At 43.4% G+C, this 25,437-nt stretch overlaps 1 protein-coding gene across 1 annotated transcript in view; it reads right to left on the reverse strand.

Moving 5' to 3' along the window:
* Positions 1–22,991, reverse strand: part of LOC307013667 (isthmin-2-like) — a 30,670-nt gene extending 7,679 nt beyond the window's left edge. The window contains exons 1-4 of the mRNA XM_079641143.1: positions 22,550–22,991; positions 10,035–10,268; positions 2,764–3,064; positions 1,142–1,273 (exon numbers count right to left, since the gene is read on the reverse strand). Of these exons, the coding sequence (XP_079497269.1) occupies positions 1,142–1,273; positions 2,764–3,064; positions 10,035–10,268; positions 22,550–22,666 (784 nt within the window). The 5' untranslated portion in view covers positions 22,667–22,991. The remainder of the gene's footprint in view (positions 1–1,141; positions 1,274–2,763; positions 3,065–10,034; positions 10,269–22,549) is intronic.
* Between the last annotated feature and the right edge of the window lie 2,446 nt (positions 22,992–25,437).

Raw genomic sequence — 25,437 nt, forward strand, 5'->3', positions numbered from 1 at the left:
AGACTACAAGGTCGGCCAAAGGGTCTGGTTATCTGCTCGTGACCTGCCACTCCAGACTGAGTCGCGCAAGTTGTCCCCAAGATATATTGGTCCATACGCAATCGAACATGTCATAAATCCCAGTGTCGTCCGCCTTAGCCTTCCTCCTGCTCTCAAGATACATCCCTCATTCCACGTGTCTCTGCTCAAGCCCTATGTCTCTAGTCCACTCTCTCCTCCGGCTGACCCCCCCCCCCCCACCCCACCCCCCCGGATCATTGATAATCACCCTGCATTTACAGTATGCCGGCTGCTGGACATTCGCCGGCGTGGTCGGGGTTTCCAATACCTTGTGGACTGGGAGGGATATGGTCCTGAAGAACGGTCCTGGATCTCAAAGGCCCTTATCCTGGATCACACCCTCCTGGAAGATTTCTAAAGGGAATTCCCTGACAAGCCAGGAAGGCCGCCAGGAGGCGTCCGTTAGGGGGGGAGTACTGTTATGGTTTAGGTGTGTTGCTTTCTCCCCCTCCCCTCTGTCTTCTCTCTCTCTCCTGTGCAGTGTGGTGATCGTTAGAAGGCTCAGCTGGTTCACAATGAGGAGCACCTGTACTCATCTAATCAACTCCTCCATAAAACCCTGGTCATGTTCACACTCCAGTGCCAGATAATTCCGTCTCACTCGATAGAGCTGAATGTCGTAGTAGCCTAGCTTAGTGTGATTTTCTCTTGCTGTTTTTGTTGAAGAGTAACCTTGTTTTTTCCTCTGTTTTTCCAGTGTCTGCTCGAGCCAGCCTGAGTCCTGCTGCCGCCACCAGCGTGAACTAGATCCACCTTCATTTTGTGGATTGTTTTTTAGTTGCTCCTTTTTTCCTTTATTAAACTTTGTTAAAAGACTGAATCCATCTGGTCGCTGCCATTGTAGGTCCTGAACTTTGGACCCAGCCCTAACATGATCACCTGAACTGAATTGGCATTCTTGTTCTTCCTCACTTAAAAAAACACAAAACTTGCCATCACTAGTTAGCTTAATTGGATGGGTTGCAGTGGCTTGGTAGCTCATCTAAAATTGGAATTCATGCCACTTCTTGTCATATCCGCTATAACAGCAGCTGTTTTGGGTGATAGTTGACCTAATTTAAAACATTTGTATGTTACTTACTGGCACAGTCCTCCAGGTCACACGTGCGTGACTCCGTGGCCGTACATGCGTAACCACAGGAGCGGGTGCGTTTCTGGGTTCCGTTTCCGCATGTGACGCTGCAGGGAGCCCAGTCACTCCACTCCTCGTACTCTGAGAAAACACAGGTAGAAGAATGAAGGACAGAGAGGAAAAACAAAACTATAGAGTAATATGAAGAGCGGGCTTTGAAGTTTGGTTTTGAATTCCTCTCTCAGCTGGTGTATGTGTGTTATGTAATTAAGGAGAGCTGAAAAAGGGCCAAGTAGCGACAGCGTTGGACCTCTGAGACACGCTGCTCTGTGTTTAAACAGTGCTCGCAGGAGGAGGACTTCAAAAGCCTTGCAGTGAGAGTTGCAGTGAGAGTGATGAAGGCTCTATGCTAGCAAAACATTTTATCAACAACTGAGCCAGAATGACTTGTTTTTCCTTTCCTTTTGTTCTCTCTGCAAAAAGGAGCTTAAAATAACAGTGTTAGATCATATGCTAAGAGTAGTAGAGTGATGACTTATTTGTGTAAGCTGACCCTGAATTTAGCATCACAAGGACTCCCTCAACGAAAAGCAATGGGAATCCATTGGAATATTGCAGAAAATAAGCTCTGTCGCAAACACAAGTTTATGATACTTACATGTTTTGCGGTCGGTTTGGAATTGGGCCGAACACACTAATGATCAAGCAGGAATTACTGCCAGCTTGCTTTGAGTATGAGAGTGAAAAGTCATCTGGAGGGTGAGCACATGAAATGTTTGTGTTCTTGTGTCAGCACACTGCAGTGCTACATACAAGGCGGATGGCTTAGCGACACATACGTTCAAAGTCTGCAGTGAAATGCCTCAGAGGTTGTCAAACTCCCCCAAAATCAGACATTAAGAACAGCCTTTTTGAGTGACGCACAATAAATATTTGACGTTAAAATAATAATAACAATATAACTGTAATACCAAATATTCAAAGCAACATTGAAGGGTTCCAAGTCCAGTGTTGTTTTTAAAACCGGATTTACTAGAAGTCCTGTTTGGATAAGTATTAATAAAGGGCACAAAGCCATATTTTGAAGGGAGCTTGGCTTACTTTAAATAGTTATTATCTCCGGGGGATCAGCAGTGCACCCATGATACTAGCAATCTGGGAGAATTTAGACTTTCTTCATGCTTTTGCCTCATTAATGGCTCATAAATCGATAAATCACCTTAAACATGTACAAAATAGGCAGATATGACACTTATTCAGTCTTTTCTCCTGTCTGAAAACCAGGTGGCCACACAAATCACTGCTTGTTTTGCTAAATCTCTCAATGGATATCTGCACACCATGTAAAGCTAAACCTTGAGGAGACTGCTATCCATGATCCTACTATCAACATCAGGCCAAAACACACTAACTGTCACTGCTCTGCCCAACATTGCTGCTACAACCCTGCAGATATTGGGAGAACATGTTTTACAATCTGTTTGGATACACTGGTACTGGCTGGATATGTCAGTGTCCTCTTTTAAACTCATTTTAATATGCATAATCTTTTATCTGTCTCCTTATTGTGTTATTTTGTCTGTGAAGCACTTTTTTTAAAATGTATTTTTAAATCAGATGAACAATCTCACCATAGTTATCCTTTGCATCCCAGCCTGTGTTCCAGTGACCGCCCCATTCTCCGCCCACTCCACTCAACACGGGCTCCTCTGGGTCGTAGGTGTATTCCTCAGATTGTTCTTCCTGAGTGGATTTTTCCAGCCCGTTCTCCAGCTGATCCGGGTACTCCCAGAACAGCGGCCAGAACAGCTTCTTGTGGCTGTTGGCCCATTCTGAGGAGGACACCGACCAGTCGTTATGCTGCCCCCCTTTCACCAGGTCCATCTCCACATCTGTCTCCGTCTGTGAGTCCCCTACCACCTCGATGGTCACCTGAAAGAAAAACACAAAATACTTGCTTTATAGTTTAGCCAGATGCAAATAATCTAATTTAGACTGATAAAAGTTGTTATGGTCTACTACAATGTAAGACCAATAATACTCTTAAGGCCCGGACACACCAATCTGGCAACAAAGAACTGACACAGATGGACCCCGACTGTCGCGTAGCCTCGCGTCTCTGCGTCTTGGCCATGTGCCGCACTGCAAAGACTTCAGCCGACGGCCAAGAAGCACGTACGAACTGCACATGCGTATGTGGCAATAACTCTCCTTACCAGCAGGCGGCGGTAGTGTGTATTCGTCATTCAAAAGAGGCAACAACCAGAAGACAGACTGCGTGATAACCGAGAGAAGAAGAACAGACTCCGTGATATAAACAAACAACAAATAGCGAGTGCGTTTCATGTTCACTCTACAGCGAGAAGCTCATGGGGCTTTCCCGAACCTGTGTCGAGAGCTGGAGTTAAAAAAAATCTCAGATTGGCCTTCTTAATAGTTTGTTTGGGTCCGTCTCTTCCGTTTCGCTCCTAATGCACTGATTCGCTAGCTGAACAGCCAATCAGATTGATTTCTTTCGCCGACTGCCTTTGGCCGAAGTGCGGGTCGGCTGAAAAGGCCCGACGGTGCGGGACACACCAATCCGAGTAGGGCGTGTCGATGCTCATCGTCGACCTGACGCCCACCGACGCCAATAATCGGCTTGGTGTGTCCGTGCCTTTACACTCAACAACTTGCTTCAGAGGAACAACTTTGACAAAAATTACCTCAGCAGCAAAAACAAAGATTCTGTCATTTGAGATAATCGTCATTACCTAAAATATGCATTCACACAGAAGTGTCATATAATGATGGTGACTTGCTCAAACAGACACCTCTACAAAGCAGTTATAGTGCATGGGTAATGCAATGAGTACTGAAGGGAACCAGAGTTGCAGTAAGGGGGTAGCAACCCGATTGGCCAAGGCAGGGCAATGCAAACAGAATGGTTTAACCACGTCGTGGATGTTTGATAGGCCTGATCCATTCACAGAATGGTGGGCCAGTACCAGTGTATCCAAACAGATTCTAAAACATGTTCTCCCAATGTTGAAAAGAGTGTATCTGCTGGGTTGTAGCAACAATGTTGGGCGGAGCAGTGACAGTTAGTGTGTTTTGGCCTGATGTTGATAGTAGGATCATGGATAGAGCAGTCTCCTCAAGGTTTAGCTTTACATGGACCCGAGGGGGTCTCGGCGGACGGCCCGGGGGCAAGGCAGAGTCCATGGTGGGGGTCTCGGGCGGACGGCCCGGGGGCAAGGCAGAGTCCATGGAGGGGCGAAGACCACAGCGGGCGAACTCAGGAGGCCGAGCATGAGGTCGAAGAACACGGCTCTCAGGGGACCGGGCTCGAGGGCGAAGACCGCGGTTCTCAGGGGGCCGGGCAGGAGCCGGTGTCGACCGGACAGGAACCGGAGCCGGTGGGACAGGTGTCGGCAAGATCCCCCACGGAAGAGGACAAGGAGTTGGCAGTACCCCCGGCGAGACAGGTGATGTCGAGGCCTCCAACGAAACAGGTAGAAGAGTAGTCGGCGGGACCCCCAACGGGACAGGACACAGGGCCGACAGGACACAGGGCCGGCAGGACCCCCGGCAGAAGAGTAGTCGGCGGGACCTCCAACGGCACAGGACATGGAGCTGGCAGGACCCCCAGAAGAACCTCCAACGGCACAGAACATTGGGTAGGGACTTGAGAGGGGACTCGAGAGGTGACTTGAAAGGAGACTTGAGAGGGAACTTGAGAGGAGACTTGAGAGGGGACTCGAGAAGAGACTCGAGAGGGGACCCGAGAGGGAACTCGAGAGGAGACTTGAGAGGTGACTTGAAAGGTGACTTGAGAGGGATCTCGAGAGGGAACTTGAGCGGAGACTCGAGAGGTGACTAGAGAAGGAACTTGAGAGGGGACTCGAGAGGATACTCGAGAGGGAGCTCGAGAGGAGACTTGAGAGGGGACTTGAGAGGGAACTCGAGAGGTGACTTGAGAGGGAACTCGAGAGGGAACTCGAGACTTGACTTTTAAGGGGACTTGAGAGGGAACTCGAGACTTCACTTTTAAGGAGACTTGAGAGGGAACTCGAGAGGTGACTCGAGAGGGGACTCGAGAAGGTACTTGAGAGGAGACTTGAGAGGTGACTGGAGAGGGGACTAGAGAGGGAACTCGAGAGGGGACTCAAGAAGGTACAAGAGGGGACTTGAGAGGTGACTGGAGAGGGGACTTGAGAGGGGACATGAGAGTTGACTAGAGAGGGAACTCGAGAGGGGACTTGAGAGGGAACTCGAGAGTTGACTTGGCAGGAGACTTGAGAGGGAACTCGAGAGGTGACTTGAGAGGGAACTCGAGAGGTGACTTGAGATGGGACTCGAGAAGGGACTTGAGAGGGGACTAGAGAGGGAACTCGAGAAGGGACTTGAGAGGAGACAAGGGACTTGAGAGGAGACTTGAGAGGGAACTGGAGAGGTGACTTGATACGGTCGGTACTCCGACAGGACACGGGGTGCTGGAGTCGGCTGGTACGCCGACAGGACTCGGGGAGCTGGCGTCGGCTGGAGAGCCAACAGGAGACGAGGTGCTGGAGTCGGCCGGTATGCCGACAGGACACGGGGAGCTGGCGTTGGCCGGTACGCCGACAGGACACGGGGAGCTGGCGTCGGACGGAGAGCCAGTACTGGAGCCGAAAACATGGTTCTAAGTTCCGGTTCTGGAACAGGTACCATGGCTGCTGGGGCCGGCACTGGAGCCGGAACCATGGCTGCTGGGCAAGGAACGGGAACACGGAACCATGGCTGTGTGGGATGGTACTGGAGCACGGTACCATGACTGTGTGGGCCGGCACTGGAGCACGGAAACATGGCTGTAAGGTCCGGTTCTGGAGCAGGGACCATGGCTGCTGGGGCCGGCACTGGAGCCGGAACCATGGCTGCTAGGACCGGTACCTGAGTACGAGCTGAGGCGGGATCCCAAGAAAGGGTCAGAGAATGGAGACTGGCACTCAGGGCTACGAGAAAAAACTCTGAGAAACTCAGGCAATGAGCTTCTCAACCATGGCACATTGTCCACCTCCATTTGTGCCTTTTTGAGGACAGCCTCTTTGTCCCTTTTAACCGAGGTTCTGCTCCATTCAGCATAATGACACTAAAGAGTGTACTCTAGGGAGAACAAGTCCAAATAAAAATAAAAATCTGCTGGGTCCATTGTTGGTCGGTTCATTCTGTCAGGATGCGTGGAAAAGGTAGGACCCAAAAGCAGTATTAACGAAAAGCGAGCTTTATTAAAATAATAAAAGCTGTGGCAAAAAAGGCAGTATCCAAAATCTCCAAAAAACAAATGAGCAGCACAAGGAACACAGACCGTGGAATAACAAGGAGGGGAAACAATGAACCGACATGGAACACGGGAACACTAGACGAAATACACAGAAGGGTAATCACAGGACAAGACACAGCTGGGCAGGGGAGGGAGAAACACAAGGGCAACAGGTGAACACAATGAGACAATCAGACACACCAGGGAAACTAACGACAGGGAGGAGGACCAGACAAAACACAAGGAGGAAGACAAAACACCGAATGAACAGACTTACAAAACCCATAACCAGACAGACAACACTAAAACCGTGACATAAACCTAGGAATGTGACAGAATCAGTGTCATCAATGTTGACATTCTTTAGCCATGGTAGGACAAGCTATGAAAGCAAATAAGAGAGCCAAGTCAATTGGTGTAGAGAAAAAAAGAATTGGGGCCGAGGATGGAGCCCAGAGGGATACCAGTGGTGAGTTGACAAGGGTCTTACACAGACTCCTCTCTATTACCCTGTAGGTGTGGTGTTTGAGGTAAGATTTGAGCAGGGAAAGGGCAGAGCCTGAGATTCCTACTTCTTGAAATTTGTAAAGGAGATGTTGTTGTTTAGTTGTGTCAAATGCAGCAGAAAGGTTCAAAGGATGATTACAGAGGAGAGGGAGACTGCTCTTACGGTCTGCAGTTCCTCAGTGACAGCAAGGAGGTTAATATCAGTTAAGTGGCATGCCATGAAACAGACTGGTAGGAATAATGAAGGCTTTTTTGATGAAGGTATGAAGAGAGTTGATTAAAGACAGCTCTCTCAAGTGTGTTGGATTGACAGGGGAGAAGAGAGACAGGTCTGTAGTCTGTTACATCACAAGGTTCAAGTGTTGATTTCTTTAGGAGAGGGTTAAATCTTGCCTCTTTGGAAAACAACCATTTGCTTAGGAAATGTTGATGAGATGTGTGAAAAAAGGAAAATGATTAGGAGCAATAGACTGGAGATGTTGAGAGGGGATTGGGTCCAGAGAGCATTATCAGGGTTGGAAGTGGTAACAAGGCTTAGAATAGATTTTTACTAACGTAAGAAGGAACTGAAGGGATCGAGAAGGGTGGAGAAGATACAGAATAGTTTTTGGGGGTTGCAGAATAGGGTGGAATTTTAGATTGAAAGTAATTGTTGCTGTAGAAATAGAAGAAGAGAAGATATTGGTAATGAGGTTGTCAAGGTGTTTGGACATCATTTCCTCTCAGCTCCCCATAGGATGGTTCTGTCAGCACTTATGGAGTCGGTCAACCAGGGAGCTAAAGGGGGCTGACAAACCGGCCTTGAGGTGAGAGGACAGAAAGAGTCTAGAGATGAGGATAAAGTATTTGTCACAGAGTTTGGAGAAATTAGTGAGAAACCAACAGCTAAGGGAGCACTGAGAGCACAAATGAAGCAAGAGAGGAGGTTACTCATAACACTATTAGAGGATATCGTTTTGTCATAATGGGAAAGGGGCAGAATGAAGGATATGAGAAGGATATGGTTTGCAGAGAGCTTTGAAGTAGAGCAGTTTCTGGTACATTTGAGGTTGAGGTGGTTGCAAGCTTTATGGGAAGGTGGAGATTGAGAGATTCAGATAGCAAAGGAGTTTACCAGAAGTAGGAAGTCAGAGGACGGAGGGACATTTTCTGGGACGTTAAATAGCAGGGCATGTAATCTTTCCAAGAATTCCGGATGTTGACCAGGCTCTGAATTCCAGAGTCACATAATTGTTTCTCTAAATCAACTCCACAAGTCCTAAACCCATTGTTCGTCAAGCCAACTCCACCAGGATTTGGTTTCAGAGTCACACTTAAGACCTTTTGAACTATTATATTCGGCTGTCATATGTTTTATATTTCCACTTTTCCCCCTTTGTTCTTTTATTCCTCCAAACACCAGTGTAGATGTCTGGTGTTCATGGACAAGTTGGAGCACCCCACTGTTAAAGGTCCTGCATGTGGTAACTCAAGACTCTGTCCTGACTCAAACCAGATGTACACAGAGATGGTTTTCACAGAGCGAGAGGGAGATACATGGTGCTGAGAACAAAAACTGAGGGGAAAGTGATGGTGGAGGACTCTGCTCAATCCCCATTCCCTGTGATCAATGATTTAATCTGAAACACCTGCGCCTTACCAATATGAACTCTTCTTGACATGAGGAAAATGACGTGAATGTATTTCCACTCTGGGGTTGGAGATATGACCTAAAATGTCAATCATATCTGATTACCAGAGGTGGAAGACGTACTTAGAACCTGTATTTGAGTAATAGTAGAAGTACCAGGGTGTAGGAATACTCTGTTACAATAAAAGGGCTGCAATCAAAATGTTACTCAAGTAAAAGTACAAAAGATCTAATGTAAAAATATAATTTAAAACACCAAAAGTAAAAGTAGTCATTGTGCAGATTGGTGCATTTCAGAATAATAGATATGATATGTTTTATAATGATTGATCATTAAAGTGTTCTCAAAGCTGGTAAAGGTGCAGCTAGTTTGAAGGACTTTGTATACTGCAGGGTAGCTTTTGAATTTACTCCAGGTGGAACTAAAGTCTGATTTAACACTTGATTATATTTCACATCATTCATCCACATCTGTGAAGTAACTAAAGGTATTAAATAAATGTAGTGGAGTATAAGTACATAATTTAGCTCTGAATTGTAGTGGAGTAGAAGTACAAAGTAGCAGAAAATACTCAAGTAAAGTACAAGTAAAAAATTGTACCTAAGAACAGTACTTGAGTCAATGGATTACAGTTAAGGCTATCAAATAACACATTAATGTAATCAGATTACTTTTGTCTGTAACGCAATAATGTAACGCGTTATTGTTGATAACAGCAGTAATTACATTACAGTTATTCAGCACAAAATGATCTCATTACTTGCGTAAGGTCTTCGACTATCTGCAAAACGGGGGGACAGAAAAATGAATACAACGTCCCTTTTCGATCAGCTAAACTCACGACTTCATGGATAGCTATTAGTTACCTGGACCAGTGTTATGATGGAACCTGAGCTAAAGAAAACATGGCTGATGTTCAAAGAGCAGAAACAGAGGTATGTGTACAGTACTGTCCTGATTAGATTAAGGATGTATGCTGATCTGGGCATACATTAGGTTTAACTTTATTTAGTTATGTGTCATTTGATTAATGGTGCATCTCAGGTGATGTTACAGGATAGTCCATTCATGTAACTAGTAGTGTAACTAAGTAAGTAAGGTATTCAAATGTAACAATTTTTGTGTAATGCAATACTTTTTGAGTTACTACCCCAACACTATTTATTTGTAAGTATTTTCTGCAATGTGACACGTTATTAGGGCCATGCCTGAATTGGGAGTGAGCTGTATATGGCAATAAGACGTTCTTTCCTGTTGTTTTATTACTTGAGTTTTTTCACCTCTGAAATAGAGGTGGCGCATTATTTTTGGTCCGAGATACCACAGCGAGCATTACATTACACATTACATTACACTGCACTTGAAAATAAAAGACACATGTGGACCCTGAAACATGAAACCGTTATCCCACCCCCCCCTACTTCCAATTTCCAATGGAACAATTTGTCCACACCATTATGGTTCTTTCCACATGCACCCCTACCTGGATGTTGGGGTTCTGGGAGCTCATGTCGGAGCTGGCCAGCTCTGGGAAGTTCCTCAGGTCCAGGACGAAGGTCTCAGAGTCCTCCTTGGGCTCAGGCAGGGGGAGGACACCCGGGGACCAGCGGTGTCTGGACCTGGGGAGGGACGGACCCGAGGGAAGGGTCTGCAACAGGTTCTCCTGCTGGAGCTCCTGGAGAGTCTGGAGATCTCCGCCATGAGGCTCTGCTTTCACCTGAGAGGAAGACAGTCGTAAAGTCATGCAAAGGGGACTTTGTCTGTAACTAAGTGGATTTGTGTGCAGAAATTGGTTGTCATTTAAATACTTTAGAAATAAGTGAATAGTCGATGGAAATAAAAACTTCCCCCATGTGTAATGCCCTTATTAACAACCAGAGGTTCTAATGATAAGTTATTTTCATATTAACAACTGCTCATACAGACCCGGCGCCAGAACAAATCTAAAGGGAGGGCATGTGATTTTCATGGGAGGGCACACAAAACCTCCACGTGCTGCGGGCCTGCGGCACAACATATATCAAACAGCAAGGCCAACAGCATTGCGCAAAGACGCACACGTATCGCAAATACATACACAAATAAAGGGCAACATAGAAACCACTTTTGAAACATTGTGTGCGTGGCAGCACAAACACTGGTAAATCACGAGCAAGGCACAGAGGTTAAGGATGGCAGCTTCCTCATCGTTGCACTCGGAGAGAAATAGTAGAGACGGAGACGATGAACTGTTTAGCCCGCCTTGGGCATGGTTTATTTTCCTATGCACTGCAGGTGCATCCTTTCACTCAGCCGAGCTAACTTAGAACATTATTTTGGCCAACTCTGCATCTTTGTGAAGCGTATACTCAAACAGTGATAGGAAGAGCCCACTGCCTGACTCGAACATGCTGTGGAGTGAATCGTGGTCACCTCTGAGAGGGAGTTGGTTGACAGCTAAAAAAGCTATAATATCAACGACAGCTGACACGTAATAACGGTTCCGTGCCAGCTGATCTGCACCAAAGTACTAATTTCCTTATTAGTTTCCTGGCGTATCTGTCTCTCTCTCCACAAACTCTCACATGAAATGTGTTCTTTTGATGCGGCATGTCTGAGCAGTCCTTTATCAGTCTGTAATGCGTGTTTCCAGTCGCAAAAACCTTTGACAGTAAAAGCCGCATCAGGTGAAGACGTATTTACTTTAAACTGTCTACAGGGGAAACAAAAGAATGCGTCTGCTTTTAACGAATATTCAAGCCATGGTCTGTTGTTGTACCATGCAGTGGCAAAAATGCGCTTCTTTCCTGAAAACAATCCCCCTGGATAACAATCCAGTTTCACCTGGTTGGGTTTATTAACCCCAAGATCATTTGGGGCTGTTGGTCTTTGAGCGGTTGCTGGCCCAATAGTACCTGTTGATGTGCTGCAAGGTAGCGTCTGTAGTGGAGGCACCGGCAAGGAGGAGGAGGATGCTGGCGGGTGTGGTACAGGGTGTGTGGCAACGCAGGTGGTGATGGTAGGGCCACAAGGAGCTGTGCCTCGGAGGACAGCGTTGGTGGCGACCGCCTTGATGAGTCAAGGCTTGGGCTCGCTAACTCAGGCTTAGCCCCGGGGTTTGCCGAGGTCAAGCTTGTGACATTAAGGCGTGCTGCTGCAACGGCAGGTGCAGGGTCGCCAGCAGCACCATCGGCTGCAGTTCTTTCATCGCTATTTCGTTTTAATAAATCCTTAGACCTTTTAAGCCAATTTCTGATGTACATTTTGTAATTCAAACAGAAATGGGAGTCTACAGAATGCACAATAAACAATAAACAAATCCAGAATAGGCGGCAGATTGTGACGCTGTGATTGGTCTAAATGTGGACGAATCACAAATCACAACAGACACATGAATTTATTTGACGTAGACTGCGATTTTTTTTTAGTTACTATCTGACATCACATACATCGTAGCATAAAAGTTCACAGTGTATTTATAATTTAAAAAAAAAAAAAAAAATTTTTTTTAATTTTTATAATAAAAATCTCTTTATTGGGGGAGGGCAGGAATGTCAAATGGGAGGGCCTGGCCCTCCCACGGCGCCGGGCATGCGCTCATATCTTTATTGCGTAAAATTACAGTCTGTATCCGCTGTCATTCAGAATCTATTGATTTGACTGAACGTGTTGTCTACCATTCATCCTTTGGGGGAAATATTGACTCAAATAGAAGGATATTGATAGAAAATAAGCTGTATGTTTAGGTTTAGACCACTACGAAAGCTGTAGAACAATTTCTTAACAAGCGTAACTTTTCCTTGTTTGGTCTTCCAGCACCTTGGGCGTTTCAAGGACTCTGGAAAATATCCCGCCTTATTTTTAATCCAGCGAAACGTCAAAGTAGCTTTCTAGATATCCAATATCCTAACACTAGTCTCCGGGATTATTCTGCTTACCCGGCACATCCCGCCCACACCGATGGGTTTATTCAACACTTATTTGATGGCAAACTCGGCCCAGCTGAATCAACACCAGCACACCCCGGGATAGTAACCAAGTGCAGATACTCCTGGCTGTGAGATGCAGATATTAAAGAGTTATTTGATTCAATAAATGTCTTTGATTACTATGAGAAGCTATTTTATGAATACATTTTATTATTATTATTCGATGATTAATTAATGGATCTCTCTGTGTAAATGATTAACTCATTTAGTTTTACCATTTTAAAATAGTTAAAGGTAGGAAGCATAAGAATTGAATTTAAGACATTGAGCTTGTGTCCGTTATTTGCATTATTATTCAAAGTGGGTATTGTTCTGACATGTTTTCAACATGCACCTTATTTATTTTAATTATTTACCAAATCATATTTCCTTGTGATTTTTTTAGGATGTTTTTATGATATCAGTTTTTATGATATTCAGCCCACGAGGGGCAACAAAGGTTTTATTCATTGGAGTTATGATAATAATGTACTCATCATAATAAAAAGTAACTTAAATAAATGCTAAAAAGCACATTCATTTACAGTGACCTTGATAAAACTATTGACAGTCTGTGACTTGAAAAAGAAAATGTTTTACCTCTAAATATTAGCATCAGTATAAGCCTCAAATCCAGTATGAGTTGAGGTATCACGTACACAAAATGAGCTTTATTTAAAGTTTACTATCATAGATATATTACCCGCAATAAGCAGTTATAATTAAGGCAACTAAGTTCCAACTGCAAAACGTCTCAGAAGTGCCTGCCTACCTCTGTGAATAAGCTAAGTTGATCATTTTTTTACCAGAACATAACACAACTGTTGTTGGTCATTAAAAAAAACACTGTTCCACTAAGCTGTTTTGGGATGAACAGGAGTATCAGCCTATCACAAGTCAGCTGTTCTGTTCTCTGGCTGCTTGTATGAATCACAGAAATCAGAGGATTTGCTCACAAAAGCAAAGTAGATCTCTCTGCATATATCGTTCAATATTTTTTACTCAGAAGAAACATCTATACACCTCTGAGGGAATGGAACCATGAACCCTATCATTACTGGACAACCTGCTGTACCTCCGCACCCACAGGCCTGCTCACAGTTTGTAGTAACGATCATACAAAGAAACACATAAATATAAACATACAACTTTTAGCAGTTACCAAAGTAAGAACAACTACTTTTTCAAATACAATTAGCCTGGGTAATCACGGATCCCCCCCCCTTTAATGCACTTTGAAGCAGGTGGTGGAGACCAATGTTCTCCATCCATTTATAAGTGACTGTTATTTTTGTATATATTGACTTTTTCGCTTTATATTTTGTATTGATGATGGAAATGTGTATATGTGTCTATGTTTGATTATGTAGGAGTATACATATATATAAAAAGGGGTGTAGGCTACAGGAGTATGTATATATCTCTCTGTCTGTATCTCACACAGAAGTTTGACAATAAAGTTGACTTTCACTTTCCCTATTCTAGAACATTATGTCTCTATCCTCCCAAACTTTTCTTTTAGGGTCTAGGAAATGTATGGCTAGTTTGTGAAATGCATGGATAGTCATTTTTATCTTGTGGCCATCTACCATGAACAGCAACATTTTTAATAAAGAGGCTGTTTGTCTCATGTTCATATAGCAGCCGCAGGAGAGGTCAGGCTTAAGGCTCCCTGTGAGCAGAACACATTTTATTAAAAACCCAGAGTGGAGCTGAGAGACCAGAGTGCAGTGGAGCCAGAAATACCTGAGCACATATTCACACACACAGCCACTGAGGGACAGGAGGTATAATCAGAGGTTATATTGATGTATGACTCCTTTCCTTCTATAATAGCTTTAAAATAAACTTTTCTAATATAATATCCGGCAACACTTTATATTAAGGTACACAAATTAACATGCATATTAGCAGTATATTGGCTCTTTATTAGTCATTGTAAAACACTTATTATTGCCTTATTCTGCATGACTGTATTCTACAAGTAAAACGCCATTAGTTGGGAGTTTTTCCTCAATAATCCTCTAATTAGTGCTTATTTATTGCAAGTAAGGAAGTTGTTGTCCATGAGTTTTGGTCTATATGCTCTGCTCAATATGGGCCTAATAAGGCAGTAGTACCACAAGAATAGTAATTCTACCATAATAACACTTAACAAATATGGTCTCTTCTTATGTAACAAGACATGAAACTGTAAGTGTTAATTGTGTCTTAAGTAATTCAAAATTAGGTATTTATATCTAAGAATATGTTTTGGGGTATTGACAGTTCAGCTACCAATAGCAAGGTGATATTGACCTCTATGTTTCATATTTGCACATTTATATATTTGTAACATTTGTACTGAAGGTTAGACAGGAAACCGGGTACAGGAATTAGGAGAAAGTGAACTGAATAGCATGGCAGTAGACCATGCAGTAGACATCCATGAGTAGACTGCTACTAATTTTCCCAAAGCAACCTGAAGAGTAAAGGGTCAAGTCCGTCAGAAAGCAATGACTGTACACTGTAAGGATTAGTAACAAGTATTGTGTTTATGTGATGACATTTGAAGATGTTAAAACGGTTTAAACACAATGAGAAAATGCATTCGCGCTAGCGTTAGCATACACGATAGCGCAGGGGTTCCCAAACTTTTTCAGCATGAGACCCAAAACAGAAATGTGGTCCAAAGGGACCCAAGCTCAAAAAATGTCATGATTTTCCATAATATCTACAGTTATAAACAAAGAATGCAACACACCATGAATTTAAAATGTAAATGAAAATATTTATTTAATTATAAAAGTGCATCGCAGCAATTAGGTTTCTCACCATAACAACCTTCTCTTTGAGCTTGCCCAGAAAAAATAAGGATCAAAGCAGAAAGACGAAACATGGGACGTGCAGTCAAGTGTATACAGTATAAATCAAATTTCAATTATACAATTATCAAAAGTGCATTATTAAGTTTGTCGCTAGCTCAAAAACTATGTACACACCAAAACTATTTTAAATGAACAAAGAACAAACATGTTGTAAACAGAAAGGGACAAAACACTAACTGAAGTGCAGTCAAGTGTATACAGTACATCACAGGTGAAACCACATTTAAATTATCAGAAGTGCAACATTAAGTTTGTCACTAGATCAAAAATTATGTACACACATTTTTTAAACACTTTTAAATAAACAGAGCTGTTTTAAAACACTGAGAGACAAATAAACTCCAACACTTGGCAACTGATTAACTTTTTTTTCTGGAGGCTGACTTGATAGGATACCCTCAGTGCCCCTCTGTTCCCTTTGAATGCCTGAAAATAACAGAGAAGATATTATCATTAACATTGCTGGGTTATTGGGTGATTTTTAATACCAGCCGGCGTACGCTATATACCCAATGTGGACCTGGCAACCGCATTTATAGCGCATTACATTACATGTTTAGACGCTTTTATCCAAAGCGACTTACATACTCAATACTGTGGGGAATCCCCACAGACGGATTTTGACAGGTTTGTTGCACAAAAGATCCAAGCGCGCACAGAAGAAATCTGAGAGCAGACATTTCACGAGCGCACCAAAACAGCCTGAATGCGAGGAGAAGGTTTTAAGCTGGAACACAGGAAATCTGTAAGCAGAAATATATCTGAGTGCAAGCGTACAGTTTGAGCAGAAGCCGAGCAAATCTATGCGCAAGCAGGCACTATTTGAGTGTGAGGACAGGGTTTGAGGGAAAGAAATACATATTCTGAACGTGAAATCAATAAAGTATGCTCTCAAATTTAAAGACCACGCTCTTGAATAAAGATAGGGAATAACCCTCATATGTATTCCTATGTGCATCACACTGCAGCAGTCACGTCCGTGCGGCTGATACTTTATCTCGCTTTCCTTCTCATACTGCCGGTCACTTTCCCTCTAATCTTCCTGTGGTTATTGTTTCTCTGTTTTTCTCCCGGCCGTTTTAAAAACATTTCAGGCTCGTAAAAGTTGAAACACCGCTCTATGCCGCTGCAGAATGTAGTGGACTCGCGGGAGCGAGTAGAGGATGCGCGAGAGCGCGCAGCTGGCGGTCCGCTCCTGGGCTCAGTCTGCATTTCATCCAACTTTGCATTAACGAAACAATTTCACAACAGACCCTAACAAACTCACAAAAACACAAAACAAATGATTAAAATGAGTGACTTACTTTTCCGCCGTCAAAACACTGCTTCTTGAAAGACTCTTCTTTGCAGATGAAAAAATCCTTCGATTTGTCCCGATGCAGAGGATGTTTTGTTTGGAGATACCGGTCCAATTTATTCATTTTCAAGCTTTCGTTACTGAGCACCTCTCCACATAAAACACACTGAGGCCGCTCCTCTCCATTTCTAACAGCTTTTGTGAAGCCAACGTTTAAAAACTCGTCTTTGTATCGTCTTTTTGCCATCATGTACGATCGGGATTAATCAACAGACAATAAACAGACAGCGCGAAAACTTTCGCGGGGGACGCGTCAGATCTGATACAAATACAATCTTTTATTTTTAGTTTATTTGTATTTAGAAAATTAAATCATTCAATATACAATGCTATATTGCATAATTTCATTTTCAAAATAAAAAATAAAATACAAAAATTATAAAACAATTGTATTTGCAACGCAGCCATCAGCTCTGACGCTGTATGTGTGTGTAGCAATGCATTTAACTGGCGACCCAATCAAAACGTTGCGACCCTGAGTTTGGGAAAGGCTGCAATAGCGTTAGCATACACGATAGCGTTAGCTTCAGTGAGGTTCTTGTCAGTCATACTTAATAGGCTAGGAAGTGTCAATACGTTGTTTATTTAATACTATCTCAGTTATCTTCATGAGTCGGATCACTTGTAGTTTTCAGTTAGCTGAACCAAGGACAAAGTGCATGACTAAACCCCATAGTGGCCGGTATCAGTAACATATTAAATCAATGTGTCTGAGCTGCAGTGTATGTTCACAAAAGCTGAGCAAAGTTCGATTCCCTTCGTGGTTGAACGTTCCAGCCTGACTCCATTAAACGGCAAATAGAAAGGATTTTTACTCCAAATATGTTTGAAGTGGGCATTCATTTCAAACGTTCACATTTGAAGTCAGCAGTCTAATCTTCAAGCTATCAATCTTCCACCAAAATCCAAGCTTGTATCTGATCAAACCTGAACAACCATCCCAAACTGGCCAAACTTTGAAGGCAATTTCAAGTCCTTTTCCTTTTTTTGTCAACAAAAACACACTGAAAAACTGGTACGTTGACTTGAATTAAATGTATTATGTCAACACATTTCACATAACTGTATTAGGTTAGTAGAAAGCAATAATATTAAGTTGAAGCTAGTATTTTAAACTAAATACTTGTGCCTACAGTTATATGAAATGCGTTGACATAATACATTTAATTCCAGTCAATGTTTTTTCAGTGAAGGCCGGTTAGCTCTGATAGTTAGAGCGTGGTTCTAATGAGGCCAATGCCATGGGTTCCACTCCAATACTGGCCGGTGGCAGTAACCTATAGAGTCAATGTGTCTGCAGCATGTGGTTCAGAAGGTGAGCACTAACTTTCATATAGGTCAGCATTCTACCCTTCATCCTATCTCTTCCTCTTTGTGACCATGTAGCCCTGCCTAATGGACAAGGCGTCTGACTTTGGATCTGAAGATTGAGTGTTCGTTCCCTATCGTGGTTGAAAGTTGAATAGACCTGTTGGAACAATATTTGCTGGCAACTTGAGCAGAATACAAACAATATTGGTTAAGATTAAAGGAAAACATTTGGCTTCAAATATTTGGGAGAAAGTAATTCCACTAACTTTCTCTTGTCAAGTCAGCAGAATAAAACTGATATCTCCTATCATCAACTCCAAGATTTAGGCAGACCTGATAGATCAATTTTTATTTGCACTCCAAAACAAACTAAAGACACCTGGGGAGTATACTACGAAGCAGGATTTTCGCTTAGCCGGCTAACTTCAGGGAAAACTCGGGGTTTCCGGTCCTACGAAGCTGGTTCCTTTTTTAGCAGGCTAGATCTCAATGGTAACTTATGCTGAGCGGCTAACCTGGGGGGTATACTACGAAGCAGGATTTTCGTTTAGCAAGATAACTTCTAGGATTTCCGGTACTACGAAGTTGGTTCACTTTTTAGCGGGCTAGATCTCCATGGTGACTTATCCTGGAACCTAGTCTGTGCTCCGAAGCAGGATAGGTTCCAGGATAAGAGATCAACTCACCGAAAGCACCACGCCTGCTGACCAATCAGAGCTCAGTGTGCGGAGGAAATACAGTTTAAACTGCCGTTGCAGGAAAGACGGCCGGCTAAAATCACCGACTGTGAATGTGAAAATGAATAGAACATCACCTCCCATCTTCAGAGCAATCTGACTATTATAACTATTCTACTATTATGTTAAGAAAGCTTAATTAAATATCATATCATAATATCATATATTTCCTTATTTGAGTCAGCTGAGCCGTATCTGGCCGTGCAACACTCACAGTGTCACATACTGTATGCAGAAGTATTATTTTAAGCAACACATTAAGTTGACGAAACACTCGAGTCAGATGTAATTAAAGTCAGATTGTGTCTTAGACGGGGCAGTGATATCATAAACCTGTACGCATTCAAACACTTTTTCTTTTACCAGCTGTATTCACCTTGCAGGTGCAGCTATGTGGCTTTTATCCTGGATAAAGTGTTTAAGTTATGGATGTTTAAAGTTTAACTTCTTCATATTTGACTAATATTATAGTTGACTTTTCATTCAGGAAGTATGACGCTGCGCTGTCAGTACGCTTCTCCATGTTTGTGATTGGTCGAATGCTCCAGATACCGCCCCTTTCATGTGAACGCGCACCTAACTAGATAGGACACGGCTGGCTTGAGCGAACGAGTTGATAGCCAGCGTTGTAGGACAGTTTAGCGAGAGCGGCTTTGTTTTGGATTAAGTCAACCGGATAACTCAAAACATATCCAGGATAGGTTGAACTAGATTCGTAGTATACCCCCCTGCTCCGGAGCAGGTTAGGTTGCAGGCTAAGAGATCAACTCAGTGAAAGCACTGCCTGCTGACCAATCAGAGCTCAGTGTGCGGAGTTTAAAGTGATCAAGTCATATTACAGGAGAAAGGAAATACAGAAAAGCTGCCGTTGCAGGAAAGATGGCCGGCAAAAATCCCCGACTGTGTGAACGTGAACATTAATAGAATATCACCTCCCATCTTCAGAGCAATCTGACTATTATAACATTAGCGTTAAGAAAGCTTACTTACATATCTACCACAACATAAGTAACTGGATCAGAGTAACATTGAGTACAGTCCGCGGCATATCACATCATAATGTATCATATATTTCCTTATCTGAGTCAGCTGAGCCGTATGTGGCCGTGTAACACTCACAGTGTCACATACTGTATGCAGAAGTATTATTTTAAGCAACACATTAAGTAGACGAAACACTCGGGTCAAATGTAATTAAAGTCAGATCCACTCGTGTCTTAGACACAGTGATATCATAAACCTGTACGCATTCAAACACTTTTTCTTTTACCAGCTGTATTCACCTTGCAGGTGCATCTACGTATGTGGCTTTTATCCTGGATAAAGTGTTTAAGTCATGGATGTTTAAAGTTTAACGTCTTCATATTTGTCTAATTATATAGTTGACTTTTCATTCAGGAAGTATGACGCTGCGCTGTCAGTACGCTTGTCCATGTTTGTGATTGGTCGAATGCTCCAAATACCACCCCTTTCATGTGAACGCGCACCTAACTAGATAGGACACGGCTGGCTTGAGCGATCCACTTGATAACCCGCGTCGTAGTACCGTTTAGCGAGAGCGCGTATGTTTTGGATTAGGCCAACCGGTTAACTCAAACATATCCAGGTTAGGTTGAACCAGCTTCGTAGTACAGGCCTCTGGTGGCCTTGTTCAGAGGATATAGTTATCATTTACACATCAAGCCCAAGACAATAGAATTCCTGTTTTATTCCTGATACCTTTTTCTAACTACCTGCCAATTTACATTAAGTCAACAAAATTCTCATTTTAGCTCTATGTTTGGTCTCCACCACCTGCAGTTCACCAGCGAGACTCTAACTGTCTGCCATTTCATATTTACAGTTCATAAACCTGGTACAGCAGTGAATCAAAATGGTAAACTTGCAAGAATGACAAGTTTCTACTATTGTGAATGTGTTAATAGCCGCTTTCAAACCAAGTACAAGTACTTTGCCGTACTTAGTTCCCAGTACTTAGTCCCGCCGAACTCTTTAGTCCCGTAACTGTCCTAGTAAATCGCGTTCACACCGGAATAAGTCCCTGGGGGAGGACTAGGCAAATGAAGCCGCTGTCACTTCTTCTTCTGCTTTAGGTTTACTGGCAGGCCAGAAACAACTTCACGGCGTATGCTACCACCCGAAGTCCCGGAGTCCCCCGGAGTCCGGTACTTTGGGTGGCAGTAAATCGCCACCCGAAGCCCCGGGTAAATTGCCAGAAGCGCCGACACCGCCTCACCACTCCACCGATCCCACGTTTCATTTTGTGTTGCCATAAGTTAGACTCTGTTTACACAGAATTGAAATGGAGAACGAACCGAATTCGATCTCAAAAAAGTCTTCCGTTCACACAGTATCAGCTCAAAAATCGACCCGCTGGAGACACTGTACTACATATGCCTGTAAGTGGCGCTGTACTTCCACCACCAAATACACCAAAAGCAGCGAAGAAGACCCCCATGGTTGCCCTTCTGTTTATGCTCCGCGGTGGATTCAGCAACATGTAGTTCATGTAGTTCTCCATGTCCACTTGTTGCTGTGGTAGAGGAGCTGTAGATTTTGCACTAACATCTGAAGCATGGTCAGTAGCAGTAGCAGTAACTACTGACCATGCTCCAGCAGTGAGCACCAGAGGTGGGGAGAGGTGGGGCTATGGCTTCATCGTTATCAGGAAATGATCATATAGGATGTACACACGGAGCCGTTAGGCTCCCCAGAGCGTTCCGTCTGCAGATATACCCACCTTGGGACCCATTATCGTTTGAGGGGTCCGTTTCCGCTGTTCCGTTACGGCCTCTTGTGAACGAACGGGCTATATACGAAAGAGAAAAGTAGCAGATACAACACGAACCGTCTCCATGTAAACGGGGTCTTATTCTCTCTCCGTTGGTGCGCTGGGCTAATGCTAATAATGCTAATAAAGCAAATAAAATGGCGGCTTCACACATTTTTTTCAGAGTTTTATCGGGCGTGGTTTGCAATTCGCCCAGCCAATCAGAAATTGGAACCTTTTTCTCACCAGGAAAGTCCCTGCTCTCTAGCAGGGACTAAAAAGGGGTGAAAAGGTTTGCAAAATTATAGTTCCAGATCTTTTTGGTGTGAACGCAAAATCCCAGGAACTATCGGAACTATTCCTGGGAAAAGTATTAAAGTAATTATTGAACATACATTTTGGGACGAAAATAGATATGTTTTCAACATCAAGAATAAACTTGTTGATTATCCAATGATAATATTTAAACTACAGCTGGTGCTTAACTGCCCTGTGGGACTAGATCTTCATCAATTGTAAATGTTGTATGAACAGTTTATCATAACAAACAGCATTCTTACATTTCCAAAACTGGTCAAAGATTCTCTGAAGTTTTTAACTGATTGAAAAACGACTATGACTAAAGTTATTCTAAAAAAAAATACAGGTGTTAGGGCATTATTATCTTCAATATAAATCTGACATTGGGAGGACTTGAATTTCTATTTGCTATGTTTGAATAAATATAAAGTATCAAAGTTTTAGGGTTAAGTCTTCTTATTTACTTGGATGTGGAGAAGGACAAATCACAAAATAAACGTAAACCTAATTATAATCTGAAATCTATATGAGTAAGACATGATGTCAATGTTAAATCTCAATAGAATAATATCATTATTATTGTTTACACAATTCTTGCTTTACTGTCATTTACTGCATTTTCACTGTGTGTATTTTCACTGTGTGAACATTCAATACATTACAAGCACCATAATAATCGGTACAGCATGGGGGGGGGGGGCAAGTCTACCTGAGGAGCGGATGCTGAGCTGTTTCTGTCTCTGGAGGTTGTGGGGAACCCGCGGACTGACACCCACAGCAGGGTGAGGGTCAGGAGCCGGAGACAGGACCCTGTCCCCCGCCGCATCTTCTCCACAGCTCAGGGTGGATCTTCTCCAAAGTGGCGGAGCTCCTCAGCCTGTACCCACGGAGGTGAGGGGGGGTCAGGCGTCCTGCTGTCCGTGCGCTCTCTCCGCTCCGCCTGGAGACGCTTGATCCCAAATTGTTATAATCCCTGGTGTCCGATTCCTTATTCAGGTATGGTTATTCCATGCACATGTAGAATGCAACTATTAAACCGACGATACATTTCCTCAGGTTGTGTTCTCAGTCTTTAGGCAGAACTATCAGTACAGCCGGGTTGCAGCGAGCAGAGCGGGGAGGTGTGCAGCCCCGGCTGAGCTCATCCTCTCGGTCCGGTTCCTCTGGTTGCAGTCCAGCTTGTAGTATTGGCTTTGCCCCGGATGACGCAACGGAGGGAGGGGAGGGTGGGGGGTCAGCAGGGGGGGATCCTGGGGAGGGTAACTCAGGCACGCAGAATCATAGTCCTTAATGCTGGAAGTAATCTGATCTTTGATACAGGACCCTAAAGAGGTGGAGGCAGGGCTGCCCCTGGCCAACTTGGGGCCCCAAGCTACATTGTGAGATGAGCAACTACTTCTACTAATAATCATAATCAATTCAATAATATAAATACTATATTATTTTATTATAATATAGTTGTAATATGGTCAAGACAAAACATTCTTATGACATACTCAAAAACTGATATTTCTTAAATCTGTATTCAAATGTAGTTCCCTCTGTCAGCAATGTATAAACAACTACACACACATTTCTATCAGTATTTCTCTGTGTTGTGGTGGACATGATGAGGATTGGAGTTAAGGGGAGAGGCTGAGCATCACCATGAAATGTGCCAATTGACATACAAATAAATAAAAGGGGAAAAAATGCTCCATGTTTTTCAGGCTGTAAATTTTAACTGTTATGTAAGCCGACTAGACAGACAGTTTATCACTCTTTCTCCTGTACATTTGCAGATAAAAGGCATAACACTTGAATGAATGGTAAATAAACAATGCTGGAAATAACTGCATCTCCATTAGCCTATATGCAGAGACTGCCTTCTTCATGTCGTGAATTGCAGCTGATGTTTTAATATGGCAATTGGCAATTTGACTTATACAACATTCGCAAGTTGTACATTTGACTCATAGGCTACAATATCCCACCCTCAAGTGATGCTCTAGTTTCTTCATGTTTTGTTCTTTTTTCCCTCTTGCTTGTGCCGTACTGAAACTGTCTTTTCACCGACATCTCTTCACCTGCACTAGTGGCCGTTCAAAAGTCGTGATTGGTTAGCTGTCGATTCATTGCAACGGTGTCGGGTTACAGCTCCCCTTGTCACCTCTCACTCTCACTCTCGCGGGGGGTGTGCGGAGAACTGAGCAGAGAACTGCGCACAGCAGCTGAGGCCCTCTGGGCGGGGCCCCCTGCGCAAGGCGGGGCCCCATGCAGCCTGCCTGATTGGCCTTAGGGAGGGGCGGCCATGGGTAGAAGAAGTACTTAGATTGTTTGCAGTAAAAGCAGTAAATAAGCCCTGCATTCAAATTCTTACTAAAAGTACCAAAGTATTGGCAATAACATGGGCGACTGGTCATTAGGGGCAGGTGGGGCACAGCTGTCAGCAGAAAGTAATTCAAATAATAATTCAAAGAAAATGCAAATAAATCAATCAATCAATCAATCAATGTTTATTTATATAGCCCAATATCACAAATGTTACATTTGTCTCAGTGGACTTCACAGTTTGTACAGAATATCAGTATGACAATACGACACCCTCTGTCCTTAGACCCTCACATCGTACAAGGAAAAACTTCCAGAGAAAACCCCACAGTTTAAAGGGAAAAATGGGAGAAACCTCAGGGAGAGCAACAGAGGAGGGATCCCTCTCCCAGGACGGACAGACGTGCAATAGATGCCGTGTGTAAATTGAAAAGATAATACATTTGCAACATATAAATGCATGCATCTTGCATCTTAAAATATATTTTAAGATCATGTTTAATCATCTGATCGTCTGTGTTATTCTAATTAGTTTCCACAGTGTGCCTATTGAGCCATAAAACTACACTGCGCATGCTCAGAGTATTTTTCTATTCAATGTGTGCGGCAAAAAAAGAATCACTGTGGGGCACTGTGCTGACATACCCACCAAACGTCATCTCATAATTCAGAGAGCTGATTGGCTGTAAGTACGTGTGCCGCGAAAATAGTAGTTGTGTTACGGTTTGGGAAAGGTAGGACCCAAAAGCAGATTACAAAAAAAAGGCTAAGGTCTACAAACAAAAGCGAGCTTTATTTCAAAGCCGATCAGCAACATAGCATGGCATGGATAGCACAGAGGTAACACGAGGAAAATACAATACTCAAAACACGGTCGTGACCAACATGGAGGGAGACAGGAAAAAACAAACAATGAACTGACACCAAACACAGGAAGAGACAAGACTAAATACAGGGAGGGGTAATCACGAGACGAGAAACAGCCGGGAAGGAGAAACACAAGGGCAACAGGTGAACACAATCAGACAATTAGAGACACCAGGGAAACTAAAGCCAGGGAGGAAAACACAGGGAAAAGGACCAGACAAGAAACAAGGAGGAAAACATGACAGGGAGAACAGAGGCCTGTACTACGAAGCTGGTTCAACCCGGATATGTTTGAGTTAGCCGGTTGGCCTAATCCAAAACATACGCGCTCTCGCTAAACGGTCCTACGACGCAGGTTATCAAGTGGATCGCTCAAGCCAGCCGTGCCGTATCTAGTTAGGTGCACGTTCACATGAAAGG

The sequence above is a fragment of the Notothenia rossii genome (genome assembly GCF_949606895.1).
Source record: "Notothenia rossii genome assembly, chromosome: 7".
NCBI classification, from domain to species: domain Eukaryota; kingdom Metazoa; phylum Chordata; class Actinopteri; order Perciformes; family Nototheniidae; genus Notothenia; species Notothenia rossii.